Source organism: Mastomys coucha, unplaced genomic scaffold, assembly GCF_008632895.1.
Source record: "Mastomys coucha isolate ucsf_1 unplaced genomic scaffold, UCSF_Mcou_1 pScaffold1, whole genome shotgun sequence".
Taxonomy (NCBI): domain Eukaryota; kingdom Metazoa; phylum Chordata; class Mammalia; order Rodentia; family Muridae; genus Mastomys; species Mastomys coucha.
Window position 1 is genome coordinate 16,145,614 of NW_022196891.1, and position 25,659 is coordinate 16,171,272.

General features: G+C 41.0%; 1 protein-coding gene across 5 annotated transcripts in view; it reads right to left on the reverse strand.

The window, feature by feature from the left end:
- The window catches only part of Epb41l5 (erythrocyte membrane protein band 4.1 like 5), a 106,587-nt gene that overhangs the window by 77,562 nt on the left and 3,366 nt on the right, over window positions 1-25,659 (reverse strand). For all 5 annotated transcript variants that reach the window (XM_031380495.1, XM_031380515.1, XM_031380504.1 and 2 more), the window contains exons 2-9: window positions 22,359-22,540; window positions 14,428-14,532; window positions 6,728-6,770; window positions 4,620-4,698; window positions 3,325-3,369; window positions 2,868-2,920; window positions 261-381; window positions 84-171 (exon numbers count right to left, since the gene is read on the reverse strand). In XM_031380495.1, the coding sequence (XP_031236355.1) occupies window positions 84-171; window positions 261-381; window positions 2,868-2,920; window positions 3,325-3,369; window positions 4,620-4,698; window positions 6,728-6,770; window positions 14,428-14,532; window positions 22,359-22,538 (714 nt within the window). In that variant the 5' untranslated portion in view covers window positions 22,539-22,540. The remainder of the gene's footprint in view (window positions 1-83; window positions 172-260; window positions 382-2,867; window positions 2,921-3,324; window positions 3,370-4,619; window positions 4,699-6,727; window positions 6,771-14,427; window positions 14,533-22,358; window positions 22,541-25,659) is intronic.

Consider the following 25,659-nt stretch of genomic DNA (forward strand, 5'->3'; position numbering starts at 1 on the left):
GCTGAAGCACCCCTCTCGCTCCAGACCAGCACATGCTTGCTCATACCTGCTGAAGCACCCCACCACAACAACACAGGGCTCACCTTGACTACATGCATATCAACGCCATACATCTCTAGCCATTTGGCTTTATTCAGGTAATTGGTTTCAGCTTGTGCTGGTGTCTGACCTCTGAAATTTTAAATACAGTAATTACAAGATAATAGGCAAGAGAAAAAAATAATGTTGATGACGTAAAAAGTGCTGAAACGATGAGCTACCTGCATTCCTTCCATTTCTCAAAAATAGCCAGTTCCATCTCTTCAGTCTGGATGGGCACAAACCTGAACTCAGAGACCAGTTCAGGACTATGTTCAGCAAGATCATAATCGCCAAGTTCAGCTATGAATACAAGTTAACACAGATCATGTTAGTAACACTAAGAAAATGCTTTAAAAAAACATTTTGTAAACAAAGATGAAGAAGATCAGTAAACCCCTTCTTAAGTTACCAGCTATTCCTAATGCCTAGACCATTCTGCTCTAATAAATCTGATTTAGACCTTGGATTGGTCTGTATACATATGCAGTGGTTTGAGAATAAGCCCCCTAGGCTCAGGAATGCCTGGTCCACAGTTGGTAGAACTGTTTGAAAAAGATTCAAAGGTAGCTTGTTGGAGAAAGTGTGTTAATGGGGGTCGGCTCTGAGGTCTAACATTTCCATGCCATTCCCCGTCAGCCCTCTCTGTGTCTCAGCCGTGTGTCTCAGCCGTGTGGATCAGCCGTGCACTCAGCTCCTGCTCAGTGACATGCTTACCCGCCTCTTGGCAGGCTCCTGCTATGATGGTCACAGACTCTCACCTTCCAGAACTGTGAGTGCCAAATTAAATGCTCTCTTTTGTAAGCTGCCTTGGTCATGGCACTTTGTCATGGCAATACAAGAGTAAGACAATATAAATTACATTTGTTGGTGGTGATTTACTTTTAAATATATATTTCTAACTTATTACTAATATATTGATATATATTAATGCTCAGCTTTTAAAAATAAATATCTGTATTTCCGTAGAGGAAAAAAACTTTGACTTTTAATTCATTTTTTAGAGATTTATTTACTTTTTTAATGTATATAAGTGCTCTGTATGTATGTACACTTGTATGCCAGAAGAGGGCATTAGGTCCTAGAATAGATAGTTGTGAGCTACCATGTGGTTGCTAGAAATTGAACTCAAAATTTCTGGAAGATCAGACAGTGCTCTTAACTACTGAGCCATCACTCCAGCCCAACCTTAATTCTTAAAAGACAATCACCTGCTATCTAAAACAAAAAACAAAAACAAAAATAAACCAACCAACCAACCAAGATGCTTTATGACATAACACTTTTCTTTAATTCTGCGTGAGGTCTGTGTCCATGAGTGTTTGTGGACACACCTATGTCTGTGCACGCAGAGTCCAGAACAGGATCTGAGGGTTCCTTCTTTTGCTTTCTGACTTATGGCCTAAGTCCATTTTGGATGGCCATCAGGTTCTTAGAGCTGCCTATCTCAGCTCCAAAATTCTAGGAGACTTTGGCAGATATTGATATAGGGCCATGTATTGGTATCTTTCTATCTGCAGATTAAGAATCCTCACTCACTAAGTGATCTATCAGTCCCACATAAACCCTATATGTACACATATACTTTGGCTGTCAAGGGGGACAAACAGAACACAGATAGCATTTTTTAATTAATGTCTCTCCTTCATTATGCAGATAGAAAGCATCTTTTAATTTGGAGATGGATTACAATAATGAAAAAAGCTAAGCAGATAAAAATTCTTATCACCAGAAAAATATGCTTTAATAACAGATATTCAAAATAAGTAAAATATTACGTCTGCTATAAAACATGCAAATGTAGTTTTATTATCTCCACAGTGACAAACACTACAGACCTTAGAATGAGAATGGACAACCACTAAGAAGGCAAAAAGCTAGTCTTGAGCATCATTAATTCTAGTTACAGTATCATTCATCTTACACACATATACACACACACACACACACACACATGAGAAATGTTTCCTAGACTCAAATTATAGTTTTCCTTTAAAATGTCAACTTTTAAAAGAAAATCCCCAAGTTTAGCAAGAAGCATCTTAAACATTTGGATAAGTTTTCCACTAACCTCATTTACTAAGGAACACTTTAGAGTGACAAGAGGAGCTTTAAAATACGTACTGGCCTGATCTTGTCTAAGTGTACCCTGAGTCTCCATGAACTCATTTTTAAGACGACCAAAGAAAGCAAGTCAAGCAGCAACCACGATCAACCATGATTTATTCTTCTGTTACTTATGGAACAGAAATCAACTTAGGGTTCTATATTAATGTTTATTCAATTACCAGACAGGCTGCCAATTACTTCATTGTACTACAGACGGATAAGGAGCAGGGGCTCATCAGTTAGGAGCACTGGCTGCTCTCCCAGAGAACCCGGGCTTGCTAGTTTCAGGGAATCAATGCTCTCTTCTGCCACCCACGGACACCAGGCACACACATGGTATACAGACATAATTGCAGACAGAATACCTATACACTTAATGCAAAATAACAAAAAAAAAAAAAAAAAAAAAAAAAAAAAAGAAAGAAAGAAAGAAAGAAAGAAAGAAAGAAAAGAAAAAGAAAAAGAAAAAAGAGCAAAGAATTGAGAATAAAAGGCATGAAGACAATAACTTTTTAAAGAAGTATTTTAAAACCAAGAAGAATTCAAGAGTCGGACACCAGTAGTTTTACACAGAAACAATGCTGTTGCTTTTCTAGCCTGTCATCTAATTTTTTTTTCTTAGACATGTATCACACAAAAGAATTATGTTTCAGCCTTAATCAAGCCCAAGAATCACATACCTTGCAGGTTATAAGCTGCCAACTGAACTGCTGTATCAAAGGGACACTCTAACCTGAGAGCAAAATACAAATTCTCTGTCAATTTATAATATTAATTTTAAGAAGAATAGCACCTTGAGTATTTGTTTTTACACACCTCTGAACTTATTTGTGTTGGCCTGCGTGCAGGTGCACTTGACCATGTGTGTGCATGTGGAGGCCCAAGGGCCATATCAACTCTCTTCCTTTGTTTCCTTCCGTGAAGCTGTGGAGACCGTGCTTCCCCCCGGAGCACAAGCTCCCTGGGGCCACAGACGCTAACACTGCTCCTGGGTTTCATATGGGTGCAGGGGATGCACGTTTAGACTCTTTGCTTGCTGTGTCATCATCTCTCCACCCTGAACTGAGTTTATTTTCTAAATTATTTTTCTACTACTCAAGAATTTTGCAGTTATGTACTAATTAATTTAATACTCACTTCCCACTGAGAATATCTTGTTTTAGCTGAAGAACAAATAAATACCTAGGAAAAATAAAAGGCACAAATTAACTAAATAGAACAATTACTCTAGAAAAAAAAAATCCTATAATTTTAACTTGGGAATACTTTTCTTTTTTTCAAACAGGATTTTACTAGGCAGCCCTAAATGGCTAGGAACTCAAGAGATCTTCCTGCCTCTGTCCCCCAACACCTAAGATTAGAGCTGTGCACAACCATAGCCTGAGAAAATGTTCTTTATTGGTTTGGTTTTCCACGTCAGGATCTCTGTGTGGCCCTGGCTGTCCTAGAGCTGACTCTATAGACCAGGCTGGCCTCCAACTCAGAGATCTGCCTGCCTCTGCCTGGGTGCTGGGATCAAAGGCGTGCGCCACCACTGCTTGGCTAAGAGAACATCCTTAATTACAGAATTTCACTGCAGAAAAATGTGTAAGGGGAAAAATAATACAGGAAAAAAGAGGGCACAGAAAGGAGGAAGGGAGCAAGCAAGTCTGAAGAGGCGGAAGATCAGGACAGAGAGGAGCCGAGCAGAGCAGGGCGACTTCAGAGGAAACGTCAGAAGCATGCTCTGTGACTTTGGTCTGAAGAGGCGGAAGATCAGGACAGAGAGGAGCAGAGCAGGGCGACTTCAGAGGAAACGTCAGAAGCATGCTGTGTGACTGACACTGCACACACCTTCTATATGAGGGCTGTAAGGGTAACAGCAGGGAACACAAAAGGAAATCCCTCCAAAGGGATTCTCAACGACTCAGCTTCTTCACCAAGAAGGAGCGCATGTGCCATAAAGAGACAGAGACGTGTGAAATAAAGGGAGACATCCTAACAGAAGACAGACTAGAGAGAATGTCAGTAAACATAGATTGTAATTGATTAACATGTTATCAACTCTGTTTAAAACCCTACCAACTGACTTACTGGCCACCCCCAACGAAAGCATGAAAATCAGCACTTCATCTTTTACAACAAATGAAAGAATCAAACACTTTAATTATCTTTAATATTTTAAGACAAGGCTTCCCACTGTAGCTGGGACTAGCCTGAAAGTCACTTTAGGACTCAGATTAGCCTTGAATTCACAGTAATCCTCTTGCCTCAGTTTCCTGAGCCTTGGGATTACAGGCATGAGCTATCTTATGTGGCTAGAATGCAACATCTTAAACATCTTGTTCTAGAATACAAATTTATCTGGCACCTTTACTGACAGGCTTGGAGAATCCTAAGACTGGTCTTCAAGGTCTTAGCATTCCTGACACACCGCTGGATAGTGGCCTTACCGGGTTAGCTCCTCACGGAGATTGTTTGGTTCCGAGGAATAAAACTTAACTCGAAGATGAAGACAATAGGGTGAGCCAACTGCCATTAGAAAAGAAAAGAGCTTTAATTTTTATTAATTTACTAGTAATCTTCAGTCAAAAAATTTGTTGAAAGTTACTAAAGTATAAAAGGAAAGAACAGATTATCATACCATTACTTCAAAGCAGAACATAAGCTAAAATTTGACAACAAAAGTTTTAAAGTGTACCAAGCATAGCACAGCATTATCTCATTCATCTGTCAAACTTTAATTCTAACAATTCAGGGTCAAATGTATAATCCTAGTGGAACACTCAAACAGCCTGGAAAACTCGCTGATCTGTCCTTCTAGTGAACACCAAGGACTGCCAGCGTGAAATAGCTCAAGGCCAAGCATCCCACACCTTCAAATTCAGTCCAATGGATTCAAGAGCTTCTATGTTCTCAGCAATTCTGCCCCAGTATTTTATAAAGTTTACATTTTATAGTTTGTACAGTTTCTATTTCAAAAAGGCAATTAAACTGCCCTGAAATCTGACACTATAGGGACAAGCCAGACTGCAGGAACAGGACACTGGTATTTTCTCAAGTTCTGCCAACCTAATAATACTCAATTTTATATGAATTACTTCATTATTCTTAAGACTTATTTTTAATTGTGTGGGGGTGGGTGGGGAGGGGCTATGTGCATGTGCTGGATTCCAGCCAAGTAAGATAGCTCATGCAGGGGTGGGTGGGGAGGGGCTATGTGCATGTGCTGGATTCTAGCCAGGTAAGATAGCTCATGCAAGCATCCACAGAGTACAGAAGAACATGCTAGATCCCCTGGAGCTGGAGCTGCAAGCAGTTGTGAGCCACTGATGCAGGTGTGGGGAATGGAATGTGGGTCTTTTCCACTGCGGAGTCATCTTTCCAGCACTGTTTCATTCGTTTTCTTTAAAAAGAAATAGAGGTAAAGGCTGAAGCAATGGCTCATTGCTTAAGAGCAGTTGTTGCTCTTACAAAGAACCTGGCTTTGACTGCCAGCCCCTACTTGGTTCACAATCATCCACAAGTCCACTTCCCAGCAATCTCCTGAACAACCAGGGTACTGGGCACACTCATGGTTCACATATATGCATGCAGGCAGAGCATGCACATACACACACACACACACACACACATACACACACACACACATACATACCTAATAAAAATAAATTTAAGTAAAACTTTTCAAAAGAATGACAGGTCTTTGACAGTAAATCTTACCAGCCCACTATGCCTAGTCTGTATAATGAATCTCCAGAAAGACAAGGGGAGAAAATTATTACAGCCTTAAGGTCTCAAAATGAGCCAGGCAGAATCCTCAAACAACCAACCCAAACCAACAACACTGCCTGCCCCCTTAGAAAAATAAAAGCTAAAAAATTTCAACACAACTGTGTGGTGGTGACACACATCCCACCATTCAGAGGTAGAGGTAGAGGCAGAGACATATGGATCTCTATTTTTCAGGCCAGCCTGGTTGAGTGAGTTCCACGACAGGCAGGGCTACAGAGAAACCCTGTCTCAGTAAAAAAAACAAATGCAAAAACCAACAGCAAAAAAAAAAAAAAAAAAAAAAAAAACAAAAAAAAAAAACCCAAAACCCCAAATCAAGCAACCAACCAAAAAACTTCAAGAGAAGTAATTACCTAAAGACAAGTTAAATATTTCATAAAATTCAATCTACTTTGTAAGCTGCAGATGTTTCTTCTATGAACTCAGACTGTAAGCTCTTACCCTAGGCTAAGGCCAAACCATACAAATCAGGCACTGAGTGGGGATATTACAATGAAACAAAGTTTACAAAGTAGACACCTAGCGAGGCACAGGAGAATCCACCAGAAATCCTAGCAATACTAGGGAGGCTGGAGAAGGCTTCTGGGCATGGAGCCAGCCTAGGCTACATCTTGAGAGTCTTGGCTGACCTAATGACCCTTAGCCCACCCCCCAAAAGCAGATGGTAAAGAAATAGGAAACAATTTTTGAAGTGTCCTTACTACTAAGAATCAGGGTCTCTGATATGTTTTATTTGCCTGTTTTCGAATAATTTCCCAACACTTACTTTTTACTTGCTTTTTGATGCTTTTTGTACCATCCAACCAATGCTGTAAACAGAAAAACAAAAGTTGAGTACTTATGCAACTGGTAGGACGTTAACATGTCATGAAGAGCTACTGCTTACTGCAACTTTCTTGACAACTACAAAGCAATATTTCACAAAGGGACTGAAGTTGAAAGACTTGGTTCTTACTGCTTTGATTATACCCTAATTTTCCCCAGTTCCCAAACAAACATCTCTCTTGGGACTGTTAGAGAGAACAAGGCTGTAGATAAAACTTAGCTATCACTTACAAATATGTACATAAATAAAATCTAGAAAAATATATCAAAGCCTGGCCATTCCTTTAAAAGATTCACTAGCAGACCCTAACACTGAGCAGAGAATATTTTCTGAACACTGCAAAACTGACTATTTAGCACTCATTTAAAGAGCTGAAAGGGCTTTTAAAAAATGAGATTTTTCTCAAAATTATGCCATCTATCAAATGAAGCAGTCATTGTTCTGCTTCACAAATAAAAATGTTTCCACTTGACAAGCAGAGTTCTGCTTTCAACAGTATCAGCCTTTTAATTTCTATAGCCTCTTCACTGGGAAATGCTGGTAACACAAACACGCCTGAATTGATCCCGTATGTATGCACTGACAAAGCAGTGTCAGCTCAGTTCTCATTACAAACCCCTCCCATCAGGCCTGAACAGCAACAGGCTGAAGTACCATCCGCATGGGTAAGCTCTCATCAGCATGCTTTCAATTCCAAGCACCAAACGAAGGGAGGGCACAAGGATACAGTTTCAATGATCCTGCTAAGCAAAGACTAAATAAGGCCGCACTGTTACCAGGACTCTGTTTGCTCTCCTTACAAATGATCTGCCTGGCTTCTTCTCTCTTTTCCAAGGCACAGAAACAAAATTGAACCAGCAGTGTGCCCTTCTCCCCTCTAATAAGATGCTCTTGTAAACACTCCAGGCAGCAGCTGTGCAGTGCTTTCTGTCTTGGTTCTGGGACTGGGGGGAGACTGAACCCAGGGCCTCAAATATCCTAGACAAGAGTCGTGCAGCTGAGTCCCATGCCAGTCCTATGTTAATGTTCGTTCTGGATTCCAAGGTGTGTATAATACTTAGCCAGTTTTCATTTATTAAATTGTTGGAGGCCCCCCTTCTAAACATCTTTCAGAATGGAAAATATTCAGTTGTACAAATCTTACTGACAGGCAGAAAACAGCTTGATTTATTGAGAATGACTTCAACCTGGGGCAGCAAACAGTGCTTTCACTTTGGCCCAGAAGCCCAATATTCAAATATCTCAGACTTGAGATAGCCTAATGCTTATTACACACTGAGCATGAAATAAAAACAGTTTCTGTGTCTAGAATGTTTGCTCTCAGACCACAAACCTGGACATTGCTCAGGTTTTATTTCTCTTACTGGAGTTGGGGGATGGCAGCAAAAAAACAAACCCAAAACCCTATCCATGGCTGGTCATGTGGGTATTGTCTCAGGGAGCCCTGTTGTGCATGGCACAAATGAGCACATCCCTCCAGGCAGGAATCTTTATAAAGAGACAGCAGCTAATGCCTCAGGAACTCATGGCTAGGGCTGGAGGGATGGTGCAGAGGTTAAGAGCACAGACTGTTCTTCCAGAGGTCCTGAGTTCAATTCCCAGCAACCACATGGTGGCTCACAACCATCTGTGAGCACACTGTTGCTCTCTTCAGACACACCAGAAGAGGGCATCAGATCCCTTTACAGATGGTTGTGAGACACCATGTGGTTGCTGAAAATTGAACTCAGGACTTCTGGAAGAGCAGGCCCTCTTCTGGCCTCCATGGGCACCTGCACGCACATATCATACACACACATACATATAAATTTAAAAAAAAAAAGCACACAGCCAACATTCTCACCACCCCCAAGATCTGTCCGCTATAAACTATATGCATTCCCTCAAGTATGGTTTGTTATGATTCCTTCTCAACTTTCTTCAAATTGGAAGAATCATCTTGCATGTCTATATTTGAAGAATATTTAACATTACACTGATAAATTAATAGGCTACTTATAACCCTACCCCCTACCCCTCTTTCTCTTTTGCAATAGGATCTCACTGTATAGCCATGGCTGGTGTGGAACTTGCTATGTAGACCAGGCTGGCCTAGATCTCATAGAGATTCACTGTCTCCTGAGGGCTGGGATTAAAGGAGTACACTACAACACTCGGCCATTAAGTATAATTTTGAGGAAATAAGAGTAACTAGGTGTAAGAAATCTCTTCCTGGTTGGATCTATTCAAGACTAATTTCAGGAGCATTAAGACGGCTTAGCAGGAAAGGGCATTTGTAAGCAAGTCTGATGACTCAGACTTCTGGGACCACAGTGCAAGAGACAACAGACTCCTAACTTGCCATTTTATCCATGTTCTTGCTAAGTGTACTGATGATATGAATTGCAAAGGGAAAATTTTGAATATGGTGGGAAATTAGGAAAGATGGACACTGATAGGTGCATCATCTGCTCTGTACATATGGTATTAAAACTGAAAACAGAAATTCTTGACAATGGGATTTCAGAATTGTGTTAGCGCTTACGTTATTTTAGAAACATTAATTTAAGTGTATGGCTGCCTTTTGAAATAGTTGATGTGTTGTTGACTTACAGAGAACTACAAATACAAAGCAAATAGCTGTTTTTAAATTATGTAAATAAGTCACAAGCTAGTTGTTTGAAAACTGTAAGTCACTTTAATTTTGTCAGAATTTTCTCTTACTAGGCCCAAGATGTTTCATGTTTAGTGGAAAACAGTATAGAAAGTGGAGTGAAGCTAAGCGATAGAGAAGAGCCTTCACAAAAAGTCCCTGGTAATGGGTCTTAAAGCAAGGACTTAGATCATGACTTTCTCTGTAAGAAAGTATGGCCTTCACCAAAATAAACGGCTTGCTCTTTGTGACCACACAATTATGAACTTCATGGAGATGTTAATAATTCTACATTTAGACAAAGTTTTGCAAAGGATATTGTGTTAGAAAATATTGAAATAAAAAGTTTCCCAAACACATGGGACCTTACAGGACAGAAAATGTCAGGCTCTGGTTAGGACTTAAGATAAAGTCTAGTCCAGTCTTATTTTAAAAGTCAACTAGCTCTAAAGCTAGTTAGTGTCAAAGTTGGATACCAAAAATAGCCAACACTATGACGTAAAAACTTTGTGTTCAGAATGTACAATTCACTTTATAAGTTATTAATGGCAGGTAGTTTGTGTGAAATGCATTGCTGCTGTCCAGCATGGTGTTTTTATCCAAACACAAGAGCAGGAGGATAGTTAACTTGAGGAACAGACAGCTTACATCACACTACACATTTAACCATGCTTAAGAGGTTGGTATTTATTGCCATGAAGCTGAAAGAATAATTCAACTTGACAATTAGTATGCCACTTAATTTATATAAAAATGCTTAGCTATTTGTGTTAGTATCTAGTTAAAGAGTTCTTAAAGGTCTACATGCTTCCTTAAAAATATTTTTTGTGCAAATGGAATATAGCAGTTCATGTTAATTTTCCAACCTTATTCTGTGTTAATACTGTTTCACAGTTTTGAATGGCTGTGTTCTATCTCTTGAATAAATGAATTCAAAGAAAAAAATGCTGGGTTTTTGTTGTTGGCAAACATATGAACACAAAGTATAAAAACAAACAAAAATGAAAAGACTATTTTCACGATTCCTTTTTTCTACTCTTACCAATGCCCCACCATTAAACACAAGTTATGCCAGTAGAAAAAGGGTTGGAGATGTGTACCAAACAGTAATTTCAGTGTTCGCTATGGATTCCCGTAGCTCCACTCCAGGAAGACAACTCAAACAAACACATTTAAAGTGCAATTTAGGAGCTGGGGGAGCCCTGGGCACCACTCTTATGAGGAAGGTCTGAGCTCATGTTTGCGGATTCTTAAGTCTGTTTTCTTTCATCTCCTCCACATTCCATGGCCAGGGACTGGAAAGTTCAGAGCTCAGAGTCGGGCACTGGTGTACTTTCCTAGAACCAGGGTCTCCAAGAGTTATGTTTAAATTGCTAAGAAGATAAAGATGGAAAGCATGCAGACACAGATGCTTGGGTGCAAAACTGAAACAGTTTATACCTTAAAAAAAAAAAAAAAATTCCCTCCGACTTCCTATTTTTAAAGTTTAGTTGATACTAAAAGCTTAAGATATTAAAAACAATATAGGAACTGTATTTCCTTTCACAGCAGCTAGGAAGCTTCTAAAACATCAACACACACACACACTCACACACACACACACACACACACACACTCACACACACACACCCTGACCCCAGGCCCTCCAGTTGAATGCTGTGCAAGCAGTACTTCAGTGAGCCCAGCCTGAGTCCTGAGGAAGCCCTACCATGGCTCAGAGGGCAAAGAGCTTAAAGCACAGAAATGTTAGCTATCTTTCAAAACAGCCTCCTCAAAAAATAGCTCTGTAAGCAGAGGCATTTTTAACATTTTAAACTACTTTAGGAACTGTTAAAAAATATAGAGGTAGATACACTAAGAAAACAGGATTTGTAATCAAATAAAAACACTTGTGTTTAGTCTAGACGCTAAGAAACATTTCCTAAGGAACTGCTTTCCTCAGAGTTAACATTCTGTCCTAAATCATTTCAAAAGACTTAGACCAGCCACTACAAAATATTTTCTAGGTATCTTTGGTAAAATTTTGTAAAATATCAAATTCATGGCTGAAATGTAGGTGACCTAAGTATGTAAATCATCTTTAAAAGAAAAACCAATATGCTTATTTTTTTCTGCGTTTTTGTCTTGCATATATGGATGTGTACCACATGTGTACCTGTGGAGGCCAAGAGAGGATACGGATTTTCTCTAAGGGGCTTTTCTAAGGTCACAGCAACACTGGAGCTAGAGATATCGTTCAGGTGTTAAGTCAGCTTCCTGCTCATTCACAGAACTACGCTTCAGTTCCCAGTATCTACATAGAGTAACCCTAAGGGCCCCAGGCATATATGCGGTGCTTGTACATAAATGCAGGCACTCACGTACATAAAATGAAAATAAAGAAATGCCTTAAACATTAAGAAATCAGAAAGATCAGTGACCTAATGGTGCAACTCAAGGTCTTAAAAAACCAAGAACAAGAAAGCCAAACCTAAACTTAGCAAGAGCTGAGATTAATGAAATAGTAATCAAAAGAACAATAAAATATCAATATAACAAAGAGATGGGTCTTTAAAAGGATAAACAGTATTGGTGAACCACTGACTAAACAACAACAACTACAACTACAACTACTTACAAGTTATATTCATAATACCAGAGACAAATTACAAGAAATAGTAGAGATGTCCACATGAGGGACCATTTTCAAAACTTGTAAGTTAGAGAAAAAAAAAAGAATAAACTCCTAGACAAATGGCCTACCAAAATTAAACCAAGAAACTGAACAAGAATAATATTGAGGGGCTGGAGAGATGGCACAGAGGTTAAGAGCACTAGGTACTCTTCCAGAGGACCCACATTCAGTTGCCAGCACTGCCATGGTAGCTAACGGGCCTCTCACTCTCTAATCAGTTACAGAGGATCTAATGCCTTCGTCTGGCCTTTGTAGGCAATGTGCACATAGAGTACACAAACCTATGGGGTCTCTCTCTATAATCAGTTACAGAGGATCTAATGTCTTCTGGTCTTTGCAGGCAATGTGCACATAGAGTACACAAACCTGTATTGAAGAAAAAACACCCATACACATCAAATAAAAATAAATCTTAAAAAACAATATTTAGGATATGGTAATAAAAATCCCCAACTAGGACAAAGCCCAGGACCAGACACACTCACGGCTTACTCTACCTCTGAAGGTAACCAGAATCAATGTTCTTTAGAGCATTACACAAAACAGAAGGGAGGGAAAGCTTCCCAGTTCTCTGCTCAAAAGCCAGAATTGCCATGGTAAAACCAGGTAAGGATTCAACAGACAAAAGAACCAAAAACCCAGGGAAGAGTTCCTTGATGAGCAGCGCTGCAGAACTTCTCATACTTGCAACTAGAATCTCCCACCATCTTAAAGATCACACTGGGGCCAGGGGAGACAGATGGCTCAGTAGGTACAAGTGCTTGCTATACAAATCTGAGGATCCGCGGTTCCAACCCTGTAACCCAGACTAAAAAACCAAAACCAAACAACCTACAAAACGCAATGCAGAGGTGCGCATCTGTAGTACTAGCAGTCTATGGGAACTGGGCAGGGGGAGGGGAAAGAAAATCGGCTGGAAACTCAAAAGCCAACTGGTCCCAAGTATGCCTGCAGTGACAGAAACAAGAGATTCCACCCGACAAGGTGGAAGATAAAAGCCAGCTCCCCAAATTGTCCTTTGAACCCTAAACATGCTCCAAGTCATGTGTATGACTTTATATACACACCCCAAAGCCAAAACCCGTAAAATTAAAGTTCCTGTACTGCAAAAGGAACAATCACCGGAGTCGAGAGCCAGTCTTACTCAGTGAATGGGAGGGAATGCCAGCCATTCATCTCCAAGACCAGTATCTAGAACACAAAAAGTAAACACCTAAGACAACACAGACTACACAGGAAACGGGCAAATGAAACGAAAATGCACTTTTCAAATGAAAACTACAGCTGGCCAGTAAGTAATTAAAAAGTCAACCTCTTTAGGCTCATCAGGAACAGACAAATCAGAGCTACAATGGAGATCTTGTCTCACCCCAGGAGAATGGCTATTACCAAAGAGGGTGAGGAATGTGAGCCAGTGCAGCCTCTATGTAGCACTGCAATCTCATGCATTGTTAGTGGGGATGTAGAATGGGGCATCTGCTATAGAACAGTTGAGCACCCTACAAAAATGTCATCAGCTACCAGATTAATGTTAGCATCAATTGTCTAAGAGCACATAAAACTCCAGTATTGCTATCCTTTTTGTTACACAGGGTTTATAACACCCTAGATAGATTTCCAAACCCCATCCTCAAAAAGATCACTTTCATAATTCAGATTAGGACCAGATCTTTTTATAAAAACGCATTTTAGGTGGTTATAAAGAAAGGAACAGCAAAATATAGTGGTACCCAACTATAACCCTAAGGTGTAGGTAAGTCAGAGTGCCAGCTCTGGGCCAGCCCCGGCTGCAGTCAAGAGGCCAGCTCTGGGCCAGCCCCGGCTGCAGTCAAGAGGCCAGCTCTGGGCCAGCCCCGGCTGCAGTCAAGAGGCCAGCTCTGGGCCAACCCAGGCAGCAGTCAAGAGTGCCAGCTCTGGGCCAGCCCAGGCTGCAGACAAGAGTGCCAGCTCTAGGCCAACCCAGGCAGCAGTCAAGAGTGTCAGCTCTGGGCCAGCCCAGGCTGCAGACAAGAGTGCCAGCTCTGGGCTAGCCCAGGCAGCAGTCAAGAGGCCAGCTCTGGGCCAGCTCTGGGCCAGCTCAGGCTGCAGTCAAGAGGCCAGCTCTGGGCCAACCCAGGCTGCAGTCAAGAGGCCAGATCTGGGCTAGCCCAGGCTGCAGTCAAGACCCTATTTTAACCAACAACACATGAAGTAACATCAAGATTGTGTTTCAGGCTATAGGAAATAACAGAAAATAAAGAATCCATTGTATATATTTTAGCTTTTAAGCACTTAGTTCATGATCTGAAAATTGCCGTTTCTGTAGTCATAATAGAACTTCCAAAAGACACTCACTGCTACTTGGGCTGAATCCATGAATCTCAAACCAAAATAGTCACTTTCAATCAAGTCCAGGTGATACATAATTTGGTCAAACAGCTCCTGTCCTTTGGCTTTTTTCTGAAACAGAAAAAAGATGAATTAATAAGTGGTTTAAGCAGGGTCATTGTCCTATTTCTGATCTTGGAGGAAAAAGTACTTCTTTTAATGTTCCACTTCTTTCTAAATTTTCTTTAATGTTTCTTTTCTTCCAATGGCAAGATTCCCAAATAACCTCACTAATTTCTTTCTTCTTTTTTTTTTTTTTTTAAAAAAAAGAGATTTGTTTATTTTATGTGAGTACAACATTGCTCTCTTCAGACACACCAGAAGAGGGCACTGAATCACAGTACAAATGGTTGTGAACCACCATGTGGTTGCTGGGAATTGAACTCAGGGCCTTGGAAGAGCAGTCAGTGCTATTAACCACTGAGCCATCTCTCCAGCCCACCAGTTTCTTCTTGATGTTAAGTGATCCTAATTTCATTCACTGTATTTCTTATTTAATTGTACTTTTCCCATCTAATATTTCCATTGGGCCCTTTTCAAGCAAGCTATCACTCGCTCTTAATTCCCACTGCTAACACCCACCTGACTTTCCATCTGTCGATGCCTAAGGATTCTCTGTAAGGTAGGTTTTGTTGTCTTTGGCTTCTGAGGTACTTCTATGTACTCATCTCTGTATTTTAGGAATCTAAGATACCCTCTCCATATTAACTATAACAAGAAAAGCCAATGTGACTCTGAAGTCTCTGACGCAGGCTGGGTAGGATCCTAAAGAAAGCCCCAAGAACCGCAAAGCCACAGCTAATCACTTCACTTTCAACAAACAACTCCTTTCTTTGCCTCCACTCTTTTTCCAAGTCCCCTTCCCCTTCTGCCAATAAACCTTCTCCACACTAGGTGGCAAGTCCTCACAGCACAGTCCAATGAGGTGCTCCCTCCAGCATTAAACCTGCTGCAGTTCACCCATCACAACACTGCGGACAGCACTTTACCCCCACTCCTTTAACTGTAACTGGGTGCAGTTCAGAAGGAAATCTGTCCAGGTTAGGGGATTCCAGGAATGAGGACGGTATGTCCGCTCCAAGGTATGGTTAAGCAGGATATGTAAGGGAGAATACAGGCAGAAGAGTCCAGAGCAGAAAGATTACAAGAATAAACTGGTCAACAGACTAGAGTTGGCCATGAGAATAGAGAGATATAGCCCAAGAGTGCAGGCAAAGGAGACGAGAAGAGTGGATAGCCTGAGCAGCAGGCTATAAGGGACCGGGAAGCTGAGGGAAGGGAAGAGCTGTGAGCTGAAGTCTAGAGTAAGGGCAGGGTGAGAAGAGCCAGGGTGCCAGCATGGATTCTTTAACAGGCACTTGTGATACCAATGGAGCATGGAGGCCAGTACCCCTTTGGTATGCTAACAGACCCTACAGACAGCCATTTGTCCCAAGCTTCTTTTGCTACCAAACCACTCAGAGGGCACAATAGGCATGGAAGGATGAGAATAAGACATATATTCAAAATTCGTTTTTTTAAAGTATCTTTCTTTCCAGGAACACTCCAGTCTGCAGCCAGGATAACCCCATGCCTATCCTAGGCAAGAAGGAGAAAGGGAGAAAGGGAGAAAGGGAGGGAGGGAGGGAGGGAGACAGACAGACAGACACAGACAGGCAGACACAGAAGACAGACAGACAGACACACACACACACACATACACGACAAAGACAAAGGAGGGAGGGAGGGAAGAAACAGTAGGGGGTGTGAACCAGAACTCTTGCTAATTTTTTCATTTATTTCCTAGGTCTTATGAACTTCATGGACTAGTCTTATGCAGGAAATTAGAAGTTCCTTTTTTGCCCCAGTAGGGCCAAATGTCTCAATAAGGAATTTGGGTTTGAGGATGATTTTAACTTCATTTGGGGATCAATGTATTCTACATGAAAGATCCATTTCAAGTCAGGCGGTGGTGGCGCACGCCTTTAATCCCAGTACTTGGGAGGCAGAGGCAGGCGGATTTCTGAGTTCAGGCCAGCCTGGTCTACAGAGTGAGTTTCAGGACAGCCAGGGCTACACAGAGAAACCCTGCATCAAAAAACAAACAAACAAACAAAAAACAAAACAACAACAAAATCCATTTCAAATATTGTTAATTTCTTTGACTGATTTAACAAATATCAACAGAGCACTTACTTTGTGCCAGGTGCTGCTCTAACCAACTACACAGAAAAACAAGAGGCCACTTTTCTTCAAGAGGCTTATATTTTAAGAAGAAAATAACTATAATGTTGTTAAAGGCTATAAGGAACAGATGAAGAATAAATGGGAAATAGTATTCAAATAGAAGACTCTTTTAAGCAAGAAAAATTTCAATGAACTATGAATACAGGAAGCAATTCCGTACAGAAATGCCAAGTCCTTACAGTGGAAGGGCTTCCGGCCATCAGGAATAGGTCCAGCACAGCTGAAGCACAGTGAAAAAAGGAAGGATGGCAGATGTGTCAGATGCTTAAAAAAAAAAAAAAAAAAAAAAAAAAAAAAAAGATTTATTTATTTATTTAATTTATTTTATGTATATGAGCACCCTGTCACTGACACACCAGAAGAGAGCATCAGATCCCATTACAGATGGTTGTGAGCCACCATGTGGTTGCTGGGAATTGAACTCAGGACCTCTGGAAGAGCAGTCGGTGCTCTTAACCACTGAGCCATTTCTCCTGTCCAATGTGTCAGATTCTTAAAGCACAGACACTGAAACTGAACAGGCAAAGAGAGCAAGCCGCCATCTCAACAGTCTACAAACAATACAGGTGGAGGGGAGGGAGGAGGAGTAGTCCTGGGCATGACAAAAATGGTTGGTTGCAAATCATACAGTTTAAAAAGAAAACAGAACTGCTAACAAACTTTAAAAACTTTAGGATATATTTTTTAATTGAGTGTGGGGTGGGGTGGGATGCACATGGAAATGCAGGTGTGTGTGAAGGCAGAGGCATGGAGCCCTCTGCTGCTGGAGCTACACAGGCTGTTGTAAGTTCTCTGATGTGGTGCTGAGACTCGAACTTGAGTCTTCTACAACAACAGTGCACACTCTTAACCACTGAGCCATCTCTCTGGTCTCACTGTTAACAAATTTAAAACAATTATGTTTATTTTATAAAGTGCCATCAAAAATGGGAACCCAAAAATAGTTTTAAACTCTTGATTCCCTATCTCCCAATGCAACAAAGTGTCCAACACTTCCATTACATCAATTTGAAGTATACTTCTAGATTTAATTTCACATTCCATCAACACTCTGTATTTGTTCCAGAAACAACAACAACAGAACTATGGTCTTTAAAATGGTATTTGACCTCCTCCTGTCCAAGTGTCATTCCCAGCTTTCTGAGCCATGGTAGCTGTGTTCTAGGGGAGAGAATGGGCTTCTGCAAGATGGAGAGAACAAGAGCCTTTCAAGGGTATTTTCCCTTCTTTAACGGAAGCCACTCTGAACCATCCAATAGTGACGACATGGGCATTTTCAAAGTCCTCAAGTTAGTGACGCCCAATCTAAAACAAGTCTCTATATCTAAAACAGGATTTTTAAAACCAATCTGGCTGCTGGAATAGCATGGCTATTCTAAAAACTCTCTTTCATAATCCAGTCTACAAGAAAAACCTAGTTCATACTAATGTCAGAGTAACTAAAGGATTATTAGCCAAGAACACTAGCTTAAACCCAACAAATGTGCCACAAGTGCTACTTTTGCAATAAAGGGATGACTGTAGTTTGATAGATGTGCCTCAAAGTACCAATAGCTTCAGGGGTTTTATGTTTCAAATTGAGCCAGAAAGAATAAATGCAGCTTTGCCATTTTTGGTGTAAACAAAATAAAGATAGAAGGGGGTCCTGAGTCTCTGGTGGCACGAAGAAAAGAAACAGACCCCGAGACAAGAGTCAGATGAGCAGGCACAGGTGCCCAGGGGATTCAAAATGTTTCCTGTCCCCCACTTCCTCCCAGACCCTCCCCACCCAACTCTGTTCTCTTTCCAACAACACTAAACAAAATCAAAAGTAAAAACAACAACAACAACAACAACAACATGAGACAAAAATGCCAAGATGTAACAAACCCATGGGGTTGTTTTGTGGGCCCTCTCCTCCTGGACACGGTCTTCTCTGCGGTGCAGTTGACAAGCCCAGCAACAAGCCATTGGAAAAGCTGATTTTCTTTTTTTCAGCTATCTTCAGTTACAACTAGCTTTCTGGTCAGGGGTGGGACCTCATGTCCACATCCCCCTCTCAGTGCTGGGACCTGACTGGCTTGAACCAGTACAGGTCTTATGCATGCCGCCAATCTCTTGAGTCCTTATATGCATCTCTCATCAGTCCAGTTGTGCTAGAATATACTGTTGCTTGACGTCATCCACTACCGTTTTCTAAGCCCTCCTCTTTCCTGCTCAGATCCCTAAGCTTTGAGGGGAGGAGTCTGGTGAAGACATCTCAACTAGAAGTCTTCCTCTCTGTACACTGTCCAGTTGTGGTTCTCTGTTAATTTCTATCTACTGCAAAAAAAAAAGGGGGCGGGGGAAGGGTGATGATGTTTGACCAGGGCACTGATCCTCCAGATTAATGATTAATATTGTGGGGCCCAGTCCACTGTGGGCAGATGGTTCTGGGTTCTATTTATATAAGAAAGCAAGCTAAAAAAAGCCAGGAGGAGCACGTCAGTCTAAAGAAGCCAGGAGGAGCGCGTCAGTCAGCAGGCCTCCAGGTCCTGCCTCCAGGTCCCTGGTGAAGGACTGTTAAATTGTATGGCAAATAGATACTTTCCCCCCAAGCGGCTTTTGGTTCTGATGCTCTATTACAACAGAAAATCTAAGGTAACATGAAGTAGAAAGGGTGGGAAACACAGACCTGCGGAGTTCTAGGCCACTCCAAATCTCATGTCAGCTGCCTCTGTCCTAGAACCACTACTTAGTTTCCTTCTCCCTAACAGATGACTCCAGGCCTCTATCTCAGTCAGACCAGTCCTCCTCCCTTCACTGTACCAGGGACATTAATGTGGGGGTTTGATTTATACTTACAAGGTCCACTGCCCTGACTGGGTCTAGGACAGCAGAGATAAAATATAGATTTAGCAAGTATAACTCAGGAATATCAGAGGGGAAAGTGGGAGAGCCACGTGGAGTTAGGAGAAGCCCAGCTGTTAAGCTAGTTAGACATATTGAAATATAAAGGCTGCACGCACACGTTTGTGTGTGTGTTTGTGTGTGTGCGCGCGTATGTGTTTCATTTGTGAATCCAGAGAACTCTGGCAGGTGGAGAAGCGCTGATCACCTGCCAGGAGCTCAGAGCGGATTAATAATTTACCGCTACACATCCCGCTATACATTAAGACGATCATGGCATTACCATTCATTTATTTATATTTACTTACACTATAGCTGTTTTCAGGCATACCTGAAGAGGGCACCTGATCCCATTACAGATGGCTGTGAACCACCATATAGTTGATGGGAATTGAACTCAGGACTTCTTCGAGAGCTGCCAGTGCTCTTAACCTCTGAGCCATCTCTCCAGCCCTGAAGGCTTTTATAAGCCTTCCTTTTCCTCAGAAGGTATTTACTTCTGCCATAATATTCTTCCTCTGTCTGCATATAAGCCAATTCCCAAGGAACAATTCTCCTATCCCTTGAAACAAACTCAAGAGTTTCCCTCCTCAGCCATTTTCTAGCTGGTAACCTTTCATTTTCCCTCCATGTACGTGCTCAAATAACTAATATGTTAAAAGCAGCTACTATGTCTAAGAGAGTGTAGAAAATTCCAAACAACATAACTAGCACTGATAATTCCTTTTACTTTCTAAAACCTGACTAGCAAACACACTTCCCTACCACAGTACTTTTCTCTATTCCCAGGGCCTCATGCTTCTTGGCACACGCTTGGCCACAGAACCATGACCCACCTGACTCCGAATGCTCTTAGATCTGTTCTCATCTATTTTGTATGTCCCAACTAAAGAATTTCTACTTAGATCTTTTGCTTATTTTTAAATTGGGTTGTCTTTTTATTGGTTTGCAACAGTTCTTTATATATTCTAGACACAAGTTCTCTATTTGACCTTTAACTTTATCTCTGTTAAGTTGCACAATCTCTTTCCTAAGTGGAGTCCTTTGAAGGGCTCACACTTTTAGTACTGATTAAGTCCAATTTGTCTGATATTTTCTTTTTTGTTATTCATTATCTTGATGTCATTATCTAAGAAAATAAATATTCCTGCATTTTCTTCTAAAAATTTCAGTTTTAGTTCTTATGTTTCTGTCTTGGATTTATTTTAATTTTTCTATGCAGTATGAGAAAAGGGTTCAACTTTATTCTTTTGCCTGTAGGCATAACCATTTGTTGGAGAAAAAACCATCTCCTCTTGAGCAGCACTAGTATACTTATCACAACTCAACTGATCACAAATGTATGCAAAACAAAGCCCAGAAAAAGAAACCAAGCGTTAACAACTGTTGTGAAAGGCCATGGCTCTGGTCCCAAGGATGTCAAGTCTACAAGTGACTGTGCTGCTGCCGCTGCTCCTTGCTGTGTCTAGAACCACAGGAGTCAACGCAGTCCCAGTCCGCAGTCCCAGTCCGTCAGTGAACAGCTGCTGCTGGGCTGCCCTGGGGGCTAGCACCTTTCCCTACACCACACTGCCCTTTAAAAGGCTCTCTACAGACTCTCTTAGCACAGCCTACCCATCAACAACCGTAAGGCTTCAGACTTCCAACATTAGGTAATACATTTTTTTCCCAGGCTCTCATAGGGCAATCAGGCTTTGCACTAAATATTTAATGGTATTTTAATGGACTAATACACAAAAACTCTTCAAGATTCTTATCAAATAAAAAATAAATATGAAAACCATCCTTACTACGTATCTCATGTTGGAACAGCTCACAAACTCTCAACAAGCCCTTACAGGAAGAAAATCTAGATGCCTTAAAAGTTTACAGATTCAAACACTCTAAAAATGTACAGTCCAGTGTCCATGCAGAAAACAAGCACACACAATAAGGACTTGCAACAGCGCTAGAGAGCTGGGTGTGGTGGGCACACCTGTAAGCCAGGACTCAGGGGGCTGAGGCAGGAGGTTCATAAATTTCATAAAAGCCTGGGATGCATACGGAGACCTTGGCTCAAAAAAATCAATCAACCAACCAACCAACCAACCAATCAATCAATCAAACAAACCACCAACAACAAAACCAAAGCCTGAACCTGAGCAAACTCTCCAACTTTTCAGTTTCAACTCCTGCATTTTAGGCCTTTCAGAATTTATTCAACTGCGTATCAAAGACACAAAGAGTCATCAATTTTCTAAACCGACTGTTCAAACTGAATTTTAATAAAATGTTAACAGGGATGGCAGACATCAAGAAATATCCGATGAAACTCATATCAATAATCACATAATTTATAGTTTTGTTAAGTCTTTGAAACAGAACAAAGACTTTGTTTTTTGAAAACAGAACAAAGAGATTTAGTATCTGTAAATAGTCTGAAACTCAAACCCCGCACAGCAGCACGCACAACTCTACTCCCACACTTGGCAGCTGAGGCAGGAGGATCACAAATCCTAGGGCAATCTGAGCTACATACTGTGATCCCATCTATAAACACAAGCATGTGCGTGTATGTGTGTGTGTGTGTGTGTGTGTGTGTTCACACAGACACAAACAGAGTTAATTCACATCAATAACTGCCCTATCAGTCAATGTTTCCTGCAACTGCCATTAACTCCAGGTCCTCTGGGCCTACACTTACTTGTCCATGTCCATGAATGCTCCTGTGCCTGATCCGTACTCACCCTATCTCACCCAGCCCCCTGGAGGCACAGGCAGTAGTGATCTCACACACAACCAGCAGCTGACAAAGTCCTACTTACCGGCAAGTCCACACTGACATCTGTCCCATCCAGAAGGGACACCCTGCATGTGATGATGGACTTGGCATCTCCAGCTGCAGGAATGTGTGTGGCAGCACGCTGCGCCTCTCGGAGTCGCTCCTTTTCAGCATGCTTGCGCATAGACCGGCGGCCAAGCGTTCTTCGAAGGAAGCTCAGCATTTCTGCCAGTACAAAATCAGTGAAAGTGATAGCAAGGAAATGCAACAACTTAGAGTCAATCTAACAGTGGCTATAGGTGTTAATTTGAAAAAGTTGAAACACACTACTTTTTTTATTTATTTCAAAATGTTAAATATAATACATTCAATTTTCATTTCAAAAATAACTTTTAAAGCTAGATTGTAACATAAAGTTTTAAAATACTTATTAAGATAGAGCAACGCATGTAGCTCTTTAAACTTAGTGTCTTATTTTATACGGAGCTGATCTAGCAGCAGAGAGCAGTCATTCATGATGCTCATCAGTGTCTGGGGTCAGTAAGTGGTACCTACGGTAGGTGAATATTACACAACACTGCCAGACATCAATGAGGGAGACTCTGAGTTTTGGTTTTTTTTTTTTCCCTAAACTGAGCATTCAAAATACAAATAATTACCTATTTCAGCAAAGTTCAAAGAAATTTAAACTTAAGTTTTATTGCTTAATGCTCTACTAAGAACATTAAAGTTAAACAAACAGTTAAAATAGCTACTAGCTACATAAAAATATTGCACATTATAACTGAAAACACTAACTATAAGATTGGAAGGAAACACATAGAATGCAAACACCTTACCTTAAACCTAGTGTCTTTAGCTTTACAACTAAGAAACTGAGAAAAGTAAACATTAACTAAGTACACATAAGGACAGTTATTAATTCCAGGAAAACTAAGTGTAGAAAAGGGGAAACAGCCAGAGCAGACAGTATGCAGGCCAAGGTGTCTGCAGCCTCCACCACAGTGCTACAGTAACCACCACCACAGTGCTACAGTAACTACCACAGTGCTACAGTAACCACCACAGTGCTACAGTAACCACCACAGTGCTACAGTAACCACCACAGTGCTACAGTAACCTCCACCACAGTGCTACAGTAACCTCCACCACAGTGCTACAGTAACCACCACAGTGCTACAGTAACCACCACCACAGTGCTACAGTAACCACCACAGTGCTACAGTAACCACCACAGTGCTACAGTAACCTCCACCACAGTGCTACAGTAACCACCACAGTGCTACAGTAACCACCACCACCACAGTGCTACAGTAACCACCACCACAGTGCTACAGTAACCACCACCACCACAGTGCTACAGTAACCACCACCACAGTGCTACAGTAACCAACACCAGAGGAGGCGCTCCCAGACACAGAGCAGACAGTGTGAAAGAGCTGTTCTGGAGTCACCAGACAGCTTCAGTTTTCACGTGAGAAAGGAGCAACAGGAACACAGGAGAGCAGATGCTTGGGAGGGGAGGAGGCAGCAAAATTCCAGGCACTGCTGATTTTTTTTATTAAGCCTCCAAATTAAGTTATTATTTCAACTAGATGTGCTATTGATCTGCTCTTTTCAAAAGGGTAATTTTAAAACCATATTACTATATTAAAATCTAAATACCCATGAACTGAAAAACTACCAAATATATTTTACAATAGTATTTTACAATGTGTACTACAGATTTTAGCCCCAGGAAATAACTAAAATCTGGGACATCCAAGCAGCCCACAAGGCGCCACAATCGCCAGCAGTGCGGCTCTCTCCAGGAGCTTTTAAATAGGTGCTCAGCCTCCTTTCCCCATGGTCTTCTGGGGCTCTATTTTAATTAACTCCTACTTCTTCCTTTAGTCGGCGCCATCATACCCACAGAAAAACATCCTGATATCTGTTAGTCATTATAACCGCACTTCCACGGAACCTTCTCTTGTAATCAGATAACCATTCTTTTATTATTATAAGTACCTTGAGAGCATAATCCTTATTTTCCTTCAGATTTTTATATATGCTTAATTTTATCACAGAAGTCTTTTAAAAGGAAACAATATTCAAAATGCACTATAACTTCACATTTTTTTAAGAAACAACCAAACTGCTTTTCTTACTGTCACACCTTATCCTGTCGCTGTAAAAAACTACTCTGTTATCTAAGGAAAAACTTCTTTTAGATTACTGTTAGTTTGAACAATAGAACCCAATATCATAAAGAATACAAGTTCTTTTCACAAATGCATGACAGCATGAAATAAAATATAGGTTTCAAGAAAAAACTGAGAAAGTACTCGAAGGTCATAGAATAATAGGGCAAAGGATTTTTAAACAATTTCTGAAAAAAGGTATTTTGAAGGATAAAACTGTAGTTTAACACAGTTATTACAAATCATCTGTTTCTACAGAGATATAGCTTAGTGATAGGGTGCTTGCCTGATATACAAATGGTCCTACATCAAAAGCATATTACCTAGATAAACAACCCAACAGAAGAAAATGGGTGAAAAGAAACAGGACATCCCAAATGAGAACTCGGAAGCCTAATAAAGTAATTTTAGCACTTGGAAAGCCAAAATAGGGGTGTGCTGAGTTCTAGGATAACCTAAAGGTCTATATACATGCAAATTCCAGGTTAGCTTGAGCTACATGTAAAAAGAAAAAAAAAAAAAAGATATGGTTGGTAATACTGTTCAGTGAAGAGTAAAGGATCTTGAGGTAAAGCCTGGGAATAGAGAAGCAACTCTGCAACTGACATGCAAGTGTACTGAGCCCCGCACCATGACTAAAGAAGAATCCAACAGCAGGAAAATCTGAACTGAAAAATGAGATAGAAGCCAGGCATGGCGGCACATCCAGTGACCCCAGCACTGGGAAGGAGGCAAGAAGATCAAAACAAGGATCCCAGGCCGCCCAGCAAGTTCTAGGCCAAGTCAGGCAACACGAGACACTTTCGCAAACAAACAAAAAAGCAAAAAAGTAAAAAGAGAAAGTTAAAAAAAAAAAGGGTGCACCTAACAGATTTGAAGGTTTAGATTAGACCTCTAGCACTGCACAAAGTCCAGAAAAGTAGCCTGTCCCTGTATAAGGCAGGAGAACCAGCTCCGACCTTGTCTCTGACATCCACACGCACATTCTTATATTCTCTCTCTCTCTCTCTCTCTCTCTCTCTCTCACACACACATACATACACACACACACACACTCACACAAAAGACTGTCATGGCTGAGGTCCTTAGGTGGATCTCCCTGTAGCAGTCACACACACAGACACACATACACAGACACGCAAAAGACTGTCATGGCTGAGGTCC